Here is a 16403-nt window from a genome sequence, read left to right on the forward strand (position 1 = left end):
AGTTACAACTTATGAGGTGTGCGTAGACATGAACTACAATGAGCATACCTGCAGAATATACATACAATATATATATATATACAAATATTATATTACGTAAGAGAAATAATAAATTACTCTTATTTTTTATCTAACCTACGATATTTAATTCATCTTATATTAATTATTCTTGTATGCATAAATAAATTATTTATTTATACTACAAACATATTATTAACGTATAGAAAAATCAACTATAATTTAATTTTATATTCTTATTAGAACCCGATCTTTATAAAATTTTCCGTAGGAATAAGGATAAGAAAAAACTACTCCTATAGTTAAATAGTGATAGGGATGCGAAATATTCCCTGATGGAGATTAGTCCCGTTGCTATCGCCAGATACAATGCAGTGATGTGCTGCTGCTGCTACCGATTATTAATCATGCACGGTTACCAGTTGACACTGGCAGTTGATTAGTACCAGTATTTTTTTGGGATGCCGCTCGGAAGCTACATAGGAGCTTCGTTGGGGCAGGCAGATGCTCTGGGCACTAGTGCACTGTGTGTTGCACCAGCTACCAAGACCAACAAAGGCAAGCTGAGACGTGCAGCGTGCTGCAGGAACTGCGGAAGTAGGTGCAATGCACCTGTTGGGCGAAAAAACTGTTTCGCGCGTGAGCGCTCGGTGGCTGGCGAGCGACGCGCTGTCCGAGCGGCCCACGGACTCGGCCGGTGCCTCGCGTGCGATGGACCCAGCTGCGCTGCTGGGCCGCGCGCCCGCGCGCGTGTGAGGCCGGCTGGGACTTTTGGTCCGGACGGTTTTTCATATTTTGGGCTGAAATTTTGTGCTGAAAATTTTTATTGAGAAAATTTGTACTGAAAATTTTGTCGGTAACTTTTTTTTCAAAACTTTTTCTTAGTAAAATTATCTCGATAACTTTTTGTCAAAAAATTTTCTCGGTTATATTTTCTCGTTCTCAAAAAATTTTTTCGATAACTTTTTCTTTAAAAAAAATGTTCTCGGTAATTTTTTCTCGTAACTTTTCTCTCACAATTATTTGGAAAAGCTTTTTTTTTTGGAAAATTTTCTAAAAAAGAAAGTCAGGGGAGAAAACTTTTAAAAAAAAGTTGCACCCATAGCATTTTTTCATTTTTGAAATAAAAAATAAAAAATCCCATACGCATCCCCAGTATGCAACGGTGGGTCAGCGACGGGCAACAATCACAACAGCACGCGGCAGGCACGTAACAAGATGAGAACCCCATGAATAACAACAATGCTATACAGGCAAGAGAAGCAAAATGATGAACATGTCAATTTTTCCATATCATTACTGTACACCAGCACCAATCCGAACACAGTCTGAAACGCAAATGACAACCGAAGCCTCGAAGGCTGTCTGAGCTCTCAAGTTTCATCAAGAGACACAAATTAAGCTACCATCGGTACGAAAATGCACATCAAGTCAAGCTACGAAAATCAGCAAGCAACGACAATCAAGGGTACCGCGATCTATATACAAGACGACAACCACCAGTATGGACTAAGGACATGTGAAAGAACAGTCATCAAGCGTTTGGAGCCGGCTTGTCTTCCACCGGGTACGACTGGTGTCCGGCAATATACCGCTTGTTGTAGGCACGGTGGCGCCGCTCCCTCGCGTAGATCACCCAGAAGATCAAAGACAGCATCACAGCTGCAGAGACCATCACCAGGCCGACGTACACCCATTTGCTGTACCGCTGCAGGCCAGGGCAGTAGTTCTGGTTGATGGTTGTGAAGGTGTCGCGCACAAAGGTGCAGTCCTCCAGCTGAATGAGGAAAGGGCCGTACTGGTACAGCCCCTGGCTCACGTTCACGCTCGCAGCCATCTGACCATAGATCCTGGGGGTGACACGCCCCACCGTGGTGCAAATCTCAGCTCCGGAGACAGTGGTGGTCTGGCATTCAAAGCTCTTCCAGACCTGCAGTTTATGCAGACAGATGAATCAATGTCGTTCAGTGCTCACCAAATGTTGTGATCACATTGCACAATAGAACAAGAGAAATGCAGATTTACCTGTGTTGCATTGTCCAAGGTAACCTCTCCCCTGGTGCAAGTGCGGTTGCTCAGATCAGGGGTGAACGGATTGCAGAGTAAAGGCACCAATGGCCCCGACTGGTTGTAGTAGAAAGGCGTTGCCACCGGAGGGAAGTTTCTGTTTGACACGTTGGTGATCACCTGGTTGACCAAATTCACTATTTGGAAAGTAACTTGCCTGCTTCTATACAGGGATTCATTCGCAGTAGCAGGTTCAACACAAGGGATAATATCATCCAGGGCAGTGTGCTCTGTTGGATGAGCAACCCAGTCATCCATTGCAACACAAGTATCTGAAACAACACTGTTATGAAAGAAAAAAAATGAGATGTTGATATCAAAAGTGGAAATCATCTAGTTCAATAAAAGATTGACCTTGGAGGCTAGACAGCACAAATAGCTTCAGTGACTAGACCACAACTATCATTACGTGCAGTGGCAATTCACTAACAGCCAAAATCCCATACAAATTACATGGAACTATTATAATATCCTGTATTCTTTTTTACAAACTAATCCCCTTCTTAGACCTAAGCTATCCTAACAATTATAAACAAGGTAGAAGACAGGTATCTACCATCTACATTTAGCAGTGGTGACAACATTGACATGAAGCATTTAGAGTTAGACAATTTTAGGTGGTTGCAAACCTGGGGTTCAAACTCATAATGACCAACAACAGTGCCCTGGAGTGATGCAAAGATGCAGACATGACCCAAGTCCAAGATGACACTGGATAGACAGTTGTAATGCAACATAATGTCAAAGCTGTAAACGCAGTCTGCATATGCTTGAAAGATGGGCTTTTGATGGCTCGATGCAGGGTATAAACCATGGCCATGATCAGACATCAATTCAAGATAAGCCTGGACCTAAAACCATACAAATTGGCACCCACTTTTGTAGACTCTTGGTTGCACAGAGTAATCTGGTTTATCTACAAGACTACGACTTGATTATATATGTAAGGTCGGCTTGGGCTGAAATTCAGCTAAAAACAACTTGCATCAACGATCGTGTATGTATAACTATTGGTGTAAGCTTGAAACATACATTGACTGATGTTTGCTACAATACTTACTTGTGCAGAAGAAGGAAGACACCACACAGGATAAATGTCGCAGTGACTAATATCCATCCGACAACAACCAAACTGCAGAAAATTTAGATAGAAAAAAATGACTGATACTTGCAGTTTACAGTTTATTAAAATAAGATCATAAACAAAGATATCAACTTACACGGAGACAAGAAATTCCAGCCCAAAGATGGATAACACTGGTAAAGTCAAGTATTAAAATGTTAGCGTAAAAGCAACATGCTTTTGTAGAAATGTACATAACTACAAGCATTATCTGACCAGAATGAAAAAATTATGAGCACTTACAGAAGCCAATAAATGCCAGGAGAAGCATTACCGCTGCAACAATAATCAAAGCGATACGCCTGTAATAAAATTTGTCAACCATATGCACAGCAACCATTCTCCTGTCAATTGAATTAAGAGGAAAAAACACTTACACTTGATTCAGCAATTTTTTTATCTTCTCAGAATTTTCTGTTGTTCTGGTAGCAAGACCAGTAGCTGACGAGTTCAACTTTCCCTGAATGTCATTGATCTGATTTTGCACATCAGAAGGCAGCAAGAATTGTCCTATGTCAACCTTCTTTGCCGCAGACAAACTATCAGATAGGTTATGAAGGTTGTCAACAGTAAAATTTGCCTGGCTAACAACAAATCTCAAAGTAGTAGTTGTGCTTTTATGGAACTTGCCCTGGCCATCATACAACATAATGCATCCAGCACTGGTAGCATTGAGGGAAACTAGATTAGCATATATGGCTCAAAATATATTAATGTAAGGAATCATGAAAGTGGTACAACAAAGAAGAATGAAACTTACATTGCGGCACAAGTGAATAATATTAGAAGTATCAATGATAAGGCATATGCCGTCCGAGAGTACTTGTAACTGTGATGTGGACAACAGCAATGATGGCAGCAAATCCCAAGCATAACCAGAAAAAAAAACACAAACCACGCCAGGGCAATGCCGAATAGCGGAGCTGCTGTATTTCCGACGGACTACAAACAAGAGAGTCAGAGCAATAAGAATCATATAATGCAAACAGCAAATGTAAGCAGACAATAGAGATGCAAACGTTTTTTTTAAGAGACTTACAGCCCAATAGTGCAGTTCGCTGATATTCCAGCCGCCCGGATATTTCCTGAAACCATTCAAGGGGTCCTTTCGGTATGTCCTATCGGCCGCCAAGACAAAGGAGCTATTTGTAGTGATATTTGTGTCAACAGGAGCTTCAGCAATTGACCTCCTCGCCCCCGAGCCATGTCTATCTGTTTTTCACAATTAGAATTCCATGTCAAGCCAGGTAACATAGGCAACCAAAACTCAATCTTCCAACTGAAGAATACACGATAACAGTCATTTTTCCTGGTAATTAACAACATTTTGGGTTTGTCAGTGCCAATCCTCAAGATTACAATGGACACTGCACGTTACACACCCACTAGTCAAAATGCCAGAAGCTCGAACAGAATCATATCCTCCCATTCTCTTTAAATTAAAATTCTGACGAGTAAAAGCTAGAAATCTGTGGGTAAGTCTTAAATTATAGTGAAACTTGTTAGAATATATTTGGCATATCTCTTGTGATTGGCTCGCCTTCCTTATCCTCCCGATATTGTTGCTATAAATCGGTAGAGTGGTTATGGAAAGAGCGTCGCCTATATATGTAATTCTCCGTGATCAATCTATTATCGCGTTGAGTCCTATCATCTTTCAAAACTGAACAAGAAATGGCTACGAAAGTAACTAACAGAACATTACAACGCTCGTTTACCTAAAGCGACAAAGTGACTATATGCTAAACGATTTGCGGATGGAGTAAGGTGACAAATGGAGGCACCACAGTGACAGGGGCAGAATACGGAGCAATAGAAATCCCATTGGGATAACAAAAAAATTGGGAAGAACATAGTTAAAACCGAGGTACTAGAGGTGCGAAAGGAAAACAATTTGCTATTGAAAGATGGTGAAATAATGATGCAGTGTCACAGGAATGGAAAAAGAGAGAAATTCATGCAACCAAGATGCTAATATCGTCTTCTTTTGAAAAAAAAAAAACTAGTTTAAGAGCGGAACAGCAAAATCGTAACATAGTAGAACAAATTCTTATTCTTTTATTGCAAAGAGAAGGGCAAAATTTACTGAGAAGAACAGACATAACCTAGGAACCAAACATGGTTGGGTAGAACATAGGATTCTTTTTGAGAAAAACTTTGGAGCAAAAGAAAAAGGAAGAAACAGATTAGCAGAAACCTGAGGACCACAGCACACTAAAAATCTTGGGAGCATTTCCACATCAACAATCCGACTTCATTCGATGATAGGAGTACTAAAGAAGAGGTTCCCTATTGTTTAAAGAACTGGACAAAAAGGGGCACACATAGTTTAAGTGAAATCACCGCGAAAACGCACTGAATGAAGAGAACAGGCACATTCCTGTGACGAACAGGGTAGATGGAAACGAGAAAAGTGAGAAGGGCAAGAAACCTGGGTGCAGCGCCCTCTGGAACTCGCGAGGAGGATGGAAGGCCGGACCGGGATGGGTCGCGCAGAATGGCAGGGCGACGAGCAGAAGCAACGAGAGGCGGAGGAAGGAAACGGGCAATGCCATGGCCGAGCCGCTCTCCGCCCCTCTCCCCTGCCTGAACCCAACAAGATCGCACCACCTTTTGTCACCCGAGAAGATGAGAACGAACGAAAGCTTCAAGCGGAAGATGGGGGGGGGGGGGGGGGTAGGAGCACGAAAGAGATGGAGGCTGAGGCTGCAAAGAGGGAATTCGTTTCTGCTTTTCTTGCTCCCTTCTCTCTGTTCATTGCCTTTCGAAATTGACCCGGGGTTAACGGGATTTCGCTTTCTTTTGGGATTATCAAAGATTGGGATTAGCTTTGGTGACGACGGGACAGAAAGCTAGGGCCGGCAGCATATGTGTTGGGCTCGGTGTCAGTGCGTGTGTTCTCCCTAAACTGCCCAAAAGGAACTGCTAGCCGTTGGTACTTTCACCATCTTAAAATAAATAACGTTTTAATCTTTTATACAATGTTCAAAATCTATAATTTTCTATAATTTCAAGGTAAATAAATAATGTTTTAGTAGTTTAAATAATGTTCAAAATCTATAATATTTTACAATTTTAAGATAATTTTAGCTCAATTTTTTTAGTTTTACCTATCCATTAAGTAATTTTTTCCAACACAAATCTTATTTCTCGTACAATTAATAATATTAAAAAGATAAGATTATCATTTTATCTTTTATCCCGGTACTTATGATACACTCTAAAACGTTATGTATTTTGAATCAGAAGAATGATAAATTATTATCGCACCTCTGTCTACATAGTCTGCTTTTGCTGCTAATCCACGGCGAGGGTCACACGTTTTGAACGTCAACTTCATATGAACAGTCGAGTTTTGTATCAGCTTGAAAGAAAAAAACATGCTCCAACTCAGATCAAAGACTATCTTGAACCACTTTCCGTCGCGAGTTATATTTCATTCGCGAAGGGATTCTTATTCTTTTTAACGTTTTAACGATTTTTTTTTTATAGTTCTCTTTACGAAGGGATTATCTTTTCTATTCGCTTCACCTTAGGATTATCTTTTTTTCCCCTTTACAAATTCTTTCGAAGATAAGCTATTGCAGATGAGAGAAAATAAATAGCATAAGAATGAGAAAGGACAGAAAGGAAATGAAATGAAAAATATATAGTTAGAGATGATCTAAGATAGCCAACGAAGAGGGCGCCAACACTCGAACCACGTAGAGCCGATCCCCCATTGTCTACTCATTATCTTGATTTTGGTTGCTAAGATCATATTCAATTGTATCTTCTTCGTATCGTTCTCTTTCTGATTCATCTTTTCATTTATATATCTTTTATTTTTCCTCATCTTTAATAATTTTTTTCGAAAGGATTTGTGAAGAGAAAAGAGATAGAATTCTAAGACGAAGAGAATGAAAAAGAGAATACTTTTATGAAAATAATCGTAAAAAAAAGCGTTAGAGTACTGAAGTAAACGAGAAACATTTTACGAAGAAAACAAGATTCGTAAGGAAAAACAATTGAAGATGGTCTAACAGCCAGCGCCTGCCAGCCGCGCGTCTCCCTCTCGGTGGCATCAACGTCTGGAAGAAACCCACGAGGCCGTGCATAATACTTAAATCTTCTGAATAATCATGCTGCTTCCCTCGAGGCTAACCTCATACCACGGCGTTGCTGTCGCGTATCACCATCTGGTATGGACTTGCCATTTGTTATTTCGAAGCTAAGAGGCAAGCTGACAATGACCCTTTCTTCCAGTTGTTTGTTCCTCCAATTCTGCAATTATTCGCCGACGAACTGATTAACTGGCTCGGCGATTCTTTTTTTCGGGCTGAAGGACATCCAATTTGCATAAACCATAATTTGCCACGTTGCTTGGCACTCGTTGTTCTTCTCTTGGTACGGTGTGCCCAGAGTCCAGACCCGACGGTGAGACGTATTCTTCTCTTGGTACGGTGTGCTCAGCCCACAGTCCAGACCCAACGGTGAGACGAACGGCGCAGTACTGTGCCGTGCGGACGTTTCGAGTCGCGAAATACGCATGCACGCCGTCGTAAGCAGCAGCGCAGTGCCTGGACTTGGCGCCCGCCCTGGCCTGGTCACCTACACTTCATCAACAGTCTTAACAAAATCGAAGTTGCTCCACGTGCCGCGGCCGTCCGAACATTCCGCCCCAGCTCAGCAGTACGGTATGTTGCCCACGTGGTGCCGCGTGTTTCTGTATTTCTTTTACCATGTATGATCACTCCCCTAGTTGAAGCTTTTCAATTGAGCAGAATGCTACGAGCGGTTCTGATGGAGGCAGGCAAGTGATACTTGAAAGCACAGAATCCATGGCCTACGAACGACGTGCGGCAGCAAGAATTGAGTATGATGCTACGATCGACGTGCGGCAGCAAGAAACCCCGCCATGTGTGTCTCTGCTGGTTCTGTCGTCCATGAGACTATGTCGAAGGATTTCCATCCGGGGTAAAAAATTCTGTCGTGAATGTATTTTCATTCTCTTAAGTATTTTAATGGTTTTTTTTACAATTCTCATTATGAAGGGATTTTTAGATTATTCTCGATGGGATTCTCTTTATTTTTTCTTCGCGATTTTTCTCGAAGGAAAATTTTGTTGGAGATAAGAGAAAATAAAAGAAATAGAAGCGGGGAAGTGAATTAGAAAGAAACGAAATAAAGGAAATATAGTTAGAGATGATGTGACCTTTTGCTTAGTTTATAAGTAAGGTGGTCTTGCGTTTTTCTCTGCGATCCTGGACGCTCCAGGTGTACCGCGTGGTAAATTACTTGCACCAGCAGCGTGCCAGCGACGTGGCTGGTGATGATAGAGGGAAGGAACCACGAGAGCAAATCAGGGCACAAGCGGCCAAGCGGGTGAACTTTGTCTCCATTCTCCACCCTGCCGACAACGTCAACCAGCGTGCCGACGACGGCGATTGGCCGTTGTTGTTTTGCCACAGCCCGCAGCCGGACCCGACCAGATCGGGGCGGAGCGAGCGGCTGGCGGGCCGAAAGCCGGCACCCGTTCGTCTCCATCCTCCGCCCCCACATCGCAGTGCTGAGGTCGTGCGAGGCAACCTACGCCGAGGCCTCCGCTCCACCGCTCGAGCAGGCCGACCGAACCCCAACCAACTATCAGAACTGACCAAGGCCGCGCGCCGGCTACCCCGTCCGTGTGCGGGTTGCGCACGGGGCCTCGCGGTAGCAAACGTTCGGACCACTCGGCGCCGCCCTTTTTTTACGCCGCTCCCATGGGCCGCACGGCCGACACGGTGTTTCGCCGACCGACTCGTCAGGGGTTGAGCAAGTCTGAACTGCGCCCAGGTACTGTCCTTCGTGTGATGCAGTGGCAGCAGCCTCTTCGCTCGTGCCCGTCACATGCATATCGATTACGACAAATATACTCGGCAATGGTACGTGCAGATTGCTAAATTATGGCACAGGCTCTGCACTCTGTTCTGTCCAGCCGTGCGCCACATTCTTCTCCCTCTTCCTTTTCACCTTTGAGAACGTCATGCACCACAGGCACTTGGCTGTGCCGGCTCCTAAAGGCTGGCTGGCCTACTGGCTAGCTAATCAGTTGCACAATCCTGAAGTTACAATTAGGCTCGTGACAAAACCAGCCGGATACTTTATTCCACCATCCCGGCCCGGGCATAAAGTACAGTGCTTGGCGAAGAACACGGCAGCATATCCGGCAATGCCTCGCACTTGTGCGGTTGCGCAATTGTGCGGCCTCAAAGTACGCTTGGAATGTTGGAGTTGGTATAGGATAGCCATTGACGCGTAACGATGTCGTTTGCTCGCCTACCAGTAGTGCGTCGGTGCTCTTTGGAGCTAGTAATTTACAACTGCCGACCAGATGACGATGACAGGTCGGCAGCTCACCTGAAGGGCACAAAACAGTGTGGCATGGAATGTATCGAGAAGAGTCTGTGCAGTTAGCTCACTGTTTGCTGCCATCTCTTCTGCACCTGGTGTTGTGCTCAACCAGTCGCTTCTGATCGACACGAGGAAGGTTTGTGATCCTGAAACTCTACAAGTTTAGGTCCACGAAATCATACCCACTGTTCTCGGTAACATGGTGATCGCACTGTTATTGCTGCAGAAGCTTGCACTTTCAGCATCTAGTATTGCCAACAAGTTTGTACATCAAAACTGCCGTTTTTCCCTTCAAGAGATGAAAAGGAAAAAAAAATCTGCTCGCTAATCACGCAAAGATTAAGGTAACTTTTGCAGCCTACAGCTGCTGATCTAGCTAGTACCTAGCCTATTTTTGCACAAAAGGAACAAACAAACTGATCAAGCAGGGAAGTTTTGCTCAGTGATGCCTCGGTGCATGAACACTAGCGCCGTAGTAGTCTTCGTGGAATTCAGGTAGCCTGTGTGCTGTTGCCCTGACCTCTTTTCCAGCGATGCTTCTCTTCGTTTCGCCTAGTGAGTTACCAGAAGAAGCCTTCACCAAGTTGTCGCTTGATTTCTGTTTAATAACAAGAACACAAGTACGTTAGCATCCGCAAAGAACCATTGTATGAACAGATCCAGATATTCAGACACCGAATCAGGATCACTTACATTGACAATTTGTTTGCTGACTGCGGCACGGCTCTCTTCATCCAACCTAATGCCTTCAACATCCATGGTCATCAGCATCAGAAGCAGGAAGACGGCAGTAGCCAATGACAAGGAAGTCCTCATTTGGTGTTGTAGAAGAGACAGTGAAGAGACTTATCACTTTACTCCTCAGCTCAGTTGGAATGTAGAAGCTAGCAACAGGCGAAGTGGTTTGAACCATTTGACATATGACATGTCATATTTATACATCTTGCTTCAGAACAGGACCCTGGCCCAATCCAGTGATTGGTGTACTGATGTCTATCAGGATTCAGGAGTGGGTTGTCTACAACTACAACATATAAAACTACTTGTGCTGTCTGTACCATTGTCGTTAGCTTATCTCCATGCAAACCAAACCTTAGTTTACACGACCCCTGTCACCCTTTAGGGATTGATGACTGCACAAAAAATGGGCCGTGTTTAGGCCACTGGTCCCTGGATTAGGTATACTAATGCAGAACTTGCAAGCACTAAACGCAGGTGACCGGCCATCACAAAGCGGTCAGGTTCTCGGTTTGGTCTCAGGCGCTGCGTACATCATCCCCTGGAAAGTTGCGTGCCTGTCTCGCCACTGATCCACACAAGCTGCGTATTTTTTGTTCGCGCGTTTCTTCAGAAAACCGTGCACGGGGAGAAGAGAACACACCTGGTAAGCTGGTCTGGCTCATCTGGACATAGCGTTTAGATGTTTCTGAGCCTGACCAACACATGTCTTGAGGAGGGGAAATGCTGTCTGCTGCAGGCAAGAGAGCAGTGAGACATTGACCTGGGTCATGCAACCATGTCACAAAAGCAGGTGTAGCAGTTTGGGGAGAAGTGTCAGGAGAGGACGTAGGAGCTAATGCTAGGGTAGGAGGGTAGATTGATAGAAGATTAGCAGCAAAGCGATCATCCAAAGCTGTGTCGGCGCACGGGCGGGGGGATCTGATCAGTTGACCAAACTTGAGACGTTCACAGTGAAGCACATGTACAGAGCGAGCTCAGAGGCATCGGCAGTTGTCACATCTGAACTCAACCGGCCAGTCTCATGAACACCAGCTTCGTTACCGTTTGATTTCGATGGTTTGTTATGGCCCATCGGATGGTACCATGTGGAATCAATCAAATCCTGTCCAGGTTCCCCTGTCAGATCTTGTTCAGGTTTCTTGGTTTAGATGCTGTCGCCTGTCGGTACTGGTACAGCATCGCAAAATTCTTGATGCAGGATGGTAATTACTACTATTTCACATTGGATTTCACTTCGCAGGCGTATGTTTGATGAAGTTATATACTACTGATGGTACTTGTCAGAACTGTAACAAACGGACAGCCAAAAACACGAACAAAATATATCTGAACATGATCAGTAAACCTAAATCAATTGAGTGCGCACATCATGATAGTAGTTCGATTACACTGATACTCCCAGCATAGTTTACTTACAGAAAATCAGGGGAAAAAATCGCATAATGAGCCAGAAAAGCCCCCTGGATGCACACTGCTAACTCGTCCTTACCGACCCCCAACGTATTATTTACAACACCTCACAATTGGCTAGTGAGCTGTCAGGTTCGTAGTTCGTTGGCTTATTCTCAGACAAGAATAGTCACCGGCATGTCGACAATTGATGAACAGCAGCAGGATACCGAAATCGCAACTTACAATTAACACTCAGCAACGTAGCACAACACGTAGACTGGCAACAATAGCGCAATCACTGGCTTTCCAGGAGCACTCTAAGGTTGTGAAGCCCTTCAGCTGATATGCTCCGTGCAAACCTACCTGTCCTGTTCACTCTGATCTTAGGAGGGGCATCCTGGTGGAAAGAAACCATCACCGCCGTTAGGTTGTCCGTGGCCCCTCGCTTTATCGCCTCGTCGATGATCTCCCTGCAACATAACCTCAAGTCATTGTGGTCTTGGAGCCTTCTTCGTGCAAGATCCACAGCATTTTGGTTTGAGAAGAAGTCCCAGATGCCATCGCTGCCTATTATCAAGAACTCATCATCCTTCGTCAGTGTGATCATCTTGAGCTCTGGTTCAGCGCTTAAGGGGCCACCTGGCTCGCCCCTCTCTTTCATGCCTTCGAGATGCCAGTCACCAAGTGCTCTAGTGACTGCCAATTGACCATTCAAATAACCATCATCGACGTAGCCGCCGAGTGATTCTACACGTTTTCTTTCATTCATGCAGCAAGTCCTGTGGTCCTTGGACATTTCAATGGCAGTGCCATGCCGTGAAAGGACAGCTCGGCAATCACCAGCATTAGCGACCAGAAGGGATCTGCACAAGAATTGCTAATGATTAGCATAACAACAGGTCGCTTAAAGCTCAAGGTCGTAGTGATACTGGAATGTAGCATGATGCACACTAATAGTTGAGACAGAGGGTCATAGGCTCCTAGCACCGGAGACAAATTTCATAATTTAGAAACTCTGGGTTAAAAAGTTAGGTTGGGAAATTTTGATGCGCTTGGAGTAGCTTCGAAAAGAAAGGCAATTCGAGTAATCCCAAGAATAGAATACACAATCCTTCAGTATATCTCAGAAGCTTACTAATCTGACTCTGGAAACAGGCCTGGCAACAGCTTTGTGCACCTAAGAGTCAAACTTAGCATGCCCATAATTTCTAAGGTGACCTGATCACCTGAAATTCTATTGCATTAATTTTCTTATCAGACTTTGCAGTTTCCCTTTACATGATTCATCAACAACGCAACTAAGTCAACAACACCATAATCAGAGAGTTACAGTTGAATGTGAAGGGATACCTTCCAAAAATCATTGCTGTAAGTGCGGTAGTTCCAGAAGAAAGTGCCTTGTGATGAGAGCATTTCTCTGCAAACTGACTATCAATTTGTGCAAATGACCTCTTGACCACCTTCTCAAGCTCAAGAGGAAAATCAGCATCTTCCATGATGACCCGTGGCAAGTTATCACGAACATAATGGGCTGCATCTTTGCCACCGTGTCCATCAAAGACCTGTTAATAGGAAGAAAAATGAGTCAGAGAACAGAAAAATAGGATATTTCATTGTTCATGCAAGTATGTAACTATGGTGAAGCAACTGTAATTACAAAAAGAATTACTCAAAAATTCGATATGCAGTAGACACATTTTAGCATAAGGAGTGCATTAAAACAAAAGAAAATTGTTTCACAAGAACTAAAAGTCATATGGTTTCCTGGTCGAAGTAGGAATGGAATATTGAAGAGTGAACAGACAATTACCCCATAAAAAGAAATTACTTCATCATCCACTGAGCTATAACCAAAATTCTTTGCCAGATCAGAGATGCACACATGGGCATCTTCCATGTAATCGCGACCTCCAATATCAGACCAATCCCCTGACCGGATAGAGGGGGTAAAGTTGCTCAGCTTAGTCTGCATGAAATCAACAGACACTGTGTTCTCACAAACTCTCTCCATCTGCACATTACCAAAAAAGGATTAGAGCGCGGTGGAAAAAAGGGAATAATAAAAAAATCTTACAAAAGTAAGCACTACAAAAGATTTGATTGAAATAACCATGGAAAGTAACAGATTCAAGCTATGAGATAAAAAGTTTATCCCCTAATACCTACTCAGACAAAACTTGGAATTTATTAAAGAACGACGTTGCCATCACATAGAAAGTGCTATACTTATAGTAAGTAGTAATACAACTAGTTGAAAGGGACATAGAAACAGAAGCCCAATTCGGACAAGTCGGTAACAGAAGGCAAAACCTTATTGGACAGGAAGGGGCTACAAGTAACCATTTCTAGAGAGGGCAATGATAAACGAAACATCCAAGAACGCACATAAGTATTACGTGGCAGCTTGTGTTTCAGACTACATCTTATAACATCATATAAATTTGACAAAGGAGGAAACAGCTGTGACAATATGATAGGACAGCAGAAAGTCCGGTTGTTACTCACTGTTGAGCACTTGAGCTAATTAGCAGAGCCATGTAAAGCTTACAGGTATTCTTGGGCACCACTCCATAGTTCAGGTCCTGTTTGAAACATCACTACCAAGTAAAGGGACAAAGCTACCCCCATTAAGGTCTAAAGGGTACCACGGGCCAGCACCCATCAGATGATATAATGTACTTGCGAGATAGAAAACATGGATACTAAGAATTATCTAAAAACGTGTCCACTCAGGAAGGCTAACAGCATAAAAGTTAACCTTTTTATCTTGATCTCAATTGAGAAAGAGGTAAAGTACTAACTGAAATAGATGATGGGTTATTAGCATTTATCAAACAATATGCCCTTCTCTAATGCTTGTTTGCATAAAGGCCACTCTGTTTTGGCGTATGACTTTGATCTGAGAAGTGAGAAGTTAATCAAGTACTACCAAATGAGCTTAGCAGTATTGATTTCCTATGCTTGGTAGAAAAGCTTGCATGTACAACCGTACACCACATGCGTATATCATATCACAATTTCGTCACGGAATCAAAAGTACAAAGGAACAACGCAATGCAGAAACAAACAATTCGTCCGAAAGCTAGGACAACCCCAAAGACTGTATTTTTATTTCCCACGCAACCTGAATTTGTATTAGAACTTCTCCCCGTTGAGGCGTTGAACGATTCAGAGCATCTCCTCTTTCACACCTAGTGCGTGAGAGAAAAATATTGCTGAAAATAAGGGAGTTCTTTAATTCCAGTGGTACTCCAATAAATAATTAATCTCCTACTTCGCTCCAGATTTTAAGATAAAGTGAAAGAGAAGAAGCATTTCGACACAAAAAGAGTGTACCCGAAGCAACCACCACGGCGAAATTTGGTTTCTTCTCCTCTACCGATCACCCTCCGACCGACGGAACCCGCAAGTATCACCAACCAAAGAAAAGCATAGAATTTGTCGAGCGAAACCGAGGCCAAATCACGAAGAACGCATCAAGAACTCCTTAAAACCAACCGGATTTTGAACAGAAAGGAGAAGTAGAACTCGGGTACCCACCGCGAAATCCGACGGCTTCTCGATCTCCTGCTCTCCGAAATTGAGCCTCCCTGCGTCCTCCAGTCCCTCCACGCACATGTCGGGGTTCCTCACAAGCCCAGACGGGAACGGCTTCTCCTCTGCTCTCCTCAGACGCAAAGCGCAAGAACTGCGAGTCCTGGCTGGACAGGGGGAAGAAAGGCAGGAGCAGGATAAGAGAGAAGCGATCGAATCCGAGGCGGAGGAAAGGAGGAAGGCCGAGACGGAGACGGAGAAAGCGAGCCGGAATCAGAGAAATGGGAGATTCTTGGGAATATCTGCGGGAGACGTGATTTGGAAGCGGATTAACGGGGGCGATTAGGCGATCGATTGCGTTTGCGCCGCTGTTGGTGGGAACGAACGAACAGAGAAGGGAAGAGGAGGGAGGGGCGAGGAGGTATTTAAGGAGGAGGGCGAGAACAGGAAAGCACGTGGCCACTGCATGAGATTTTTTATGGGTGGTGTTTTTCGTTTTTTTTTTTGTTTGTCTGCGGTTTGGGTGGGGCCTCTCCGGTCACGGGGTTACTTCACAAGAATTTTCGTTTTCCACGGGTTAGTTGAGAGAAAATCAACTCTAGCTTATTTAGTTTTGAAACACAGTACATTTTCTAGAGGTATTTATATTAGATACATGAAAAAAGTATACCTTTTTAGAGGATTTTGAGAGAAGGCTTACAAATGTTTTACGGGACCTGGAACATGAGGTGCAAATGGGTGAATCCAAGATTACCTACTAATTCTTTTTAGTTCAACTAATAAACATTATTTTTCTCAAATTAAATATTTTTTTACAATACTAATATAATTAATTAAAATAAAGATGGTCAGTGAGTATCCAAGTTCATTAATTTACACCTGTACTGGAACGTGAGGCTGTTATTGTTTGGATCGGATCTTAGTCCTTAGTAGCCAGACCACAAGGTAAATGTTCTCATCAGGCCATTGCTTTTCCTCAATCTCGTGATATTTTCCTTTCCTGAGCGAACACAAAAATATTTCTGTCCTTTTTCTCCACACAGCCGACTAATACAAAACTGATACTTCCGCCGCTAAATATTGACACGCTGCACTAGATATATATAGAGTTTCAACGTGCAGCAGATGCGCCCCTTGTTTCCGTCATCGTAGCAGT

At 43.5% G+C, this 16403-nt stretch overlaps 2 protein-coding genes across 5 annotated transcripts; both read right to left on the reverse strand.

Annotated features, from left to right (window-relative positions):
• Positions 1-1286: 1286 nt before the first annotated feature.
• LOC133921003 (uncharacterized) lies at positions 1287-5895 on the reverse strand. Its single transcript, XM_062365686.1, has 9 exons — positions 5640-5895; positions 4248-4420; positions 3969-4150; positions 3586-3870; positions 3452-3510; positions 3306-3342; positions 3146-3217; positions 2044-2368; positions 1287-1948 (listed from the first exon to the last, which is right to left on the reverse strand). Exons 1-9 carry the CDS (start codon positions 5761-5763, stop codon positions 1553-1555), a joined length of 1653 nt encoding a protein of 550 aa, XP_062221670.1. The 5' UTR covers positions 5764-5895; the 3' UTR covers positions 1287-1552.
• A 5749-nt stretch (positions 5896-11644) lies between these two features.
• On the reverse strand, positions 11645-15668 carry LOC133921004 (probable protein phosphatase 2C 27). Of its 4 annotated transcripts, none has more exons than XM_062365689.1 (5): positions 15254-15668; positions 14219-14295; positions 13524-13724; positions 13064-13275; positions 11645-12576 (listed from the first exon to the last, which is right to left on the reverse strand). In XM_062365689.1, the coding sequence occupies exons 3-5, from the start codon at positions 13722-13724 to the stop codon at positions 12009-12011; spliced, it is 981 nt and encodes a 326-aa protein (XP_062221673.1). In that variant the 5' UTR covers positions 14219-14295; positions 15254-15668; the 3' UTR covers positions 11645-12008. The 4 variants fall into 4 exon arrangements, with proteins under 4 accessions (XP_062221673.1, XP_062221674.1, XP_062221671.1 ...); XM_062365690.1 differs by having other exon boundaries at positions 14219-14310; XM_062365687.1 differs by lacking the exon at positions 14219-14295 and having other exon boundaries at positions 15254-15666.
• Between the last annotated feature and the right edge of the window lie 735 nt (positions 15669-16403).

This window comes from Phragmites australis, chromosome 6 (assembly GCF_958298935.1).
Source record: "Phragmites australis chromosome 6, lpPhrAust1.1, whole genome shotgun sequence".
In the NCBI taxonomy this organism is placed as follows: Eukaryota; Viridiplantae; Streptophyta; class Magnoliopsida; order Poales; family Poaceae; genus Phragmites; species Phragmites australis.

Bases quoted from the DNA above. Each gene is read 5' to 3' on its own strand.
- LOC133921003 (XM_062365686.1), bottom strand. From the start codon at position 5,763: ATGGCATTGCCCGTTTCCTTCCTCCGCCTCTCGTTGCTTCTGCTCGTC. The intron at 3,871-3,968 runs GTAAGTTTCATT...CAATGCTACCAG, and splicing joins TTATTCACTTGTGCCGCAAT to TGCTGGATGCATTATGTTGT. The intron at 2,369-3,145 runs GTAAGTATTGTA...CTTTCATAACAG, and splicing joins GTCTTCCTTCTTCTGCACAA to TGTTGTTTCAGATACTTGTG.
- LOC133921004 (XM_062365687.1), bottom strand. From the start codon at position 15,331: ATGTGCGTGGAGGGACTGGAGGACGCAGGGAGGCTCAATTTCGGAGAG. The intron at 13,725-15,253 runs GTGGGTACCCGA...GGTAATGTGCAG, and splicing joins AGAAGCCGTCGGATTTCGCG to ATGGAGAGAGTTTGTGAGAA. The intron at 12,577-13,063 runs GTATCCCTTCAC...ATTCTTGTGCAG, and splicing joins ACAGCAATGATTTTTGGAAG to ATCCCTTCTGGTCGCTAATG.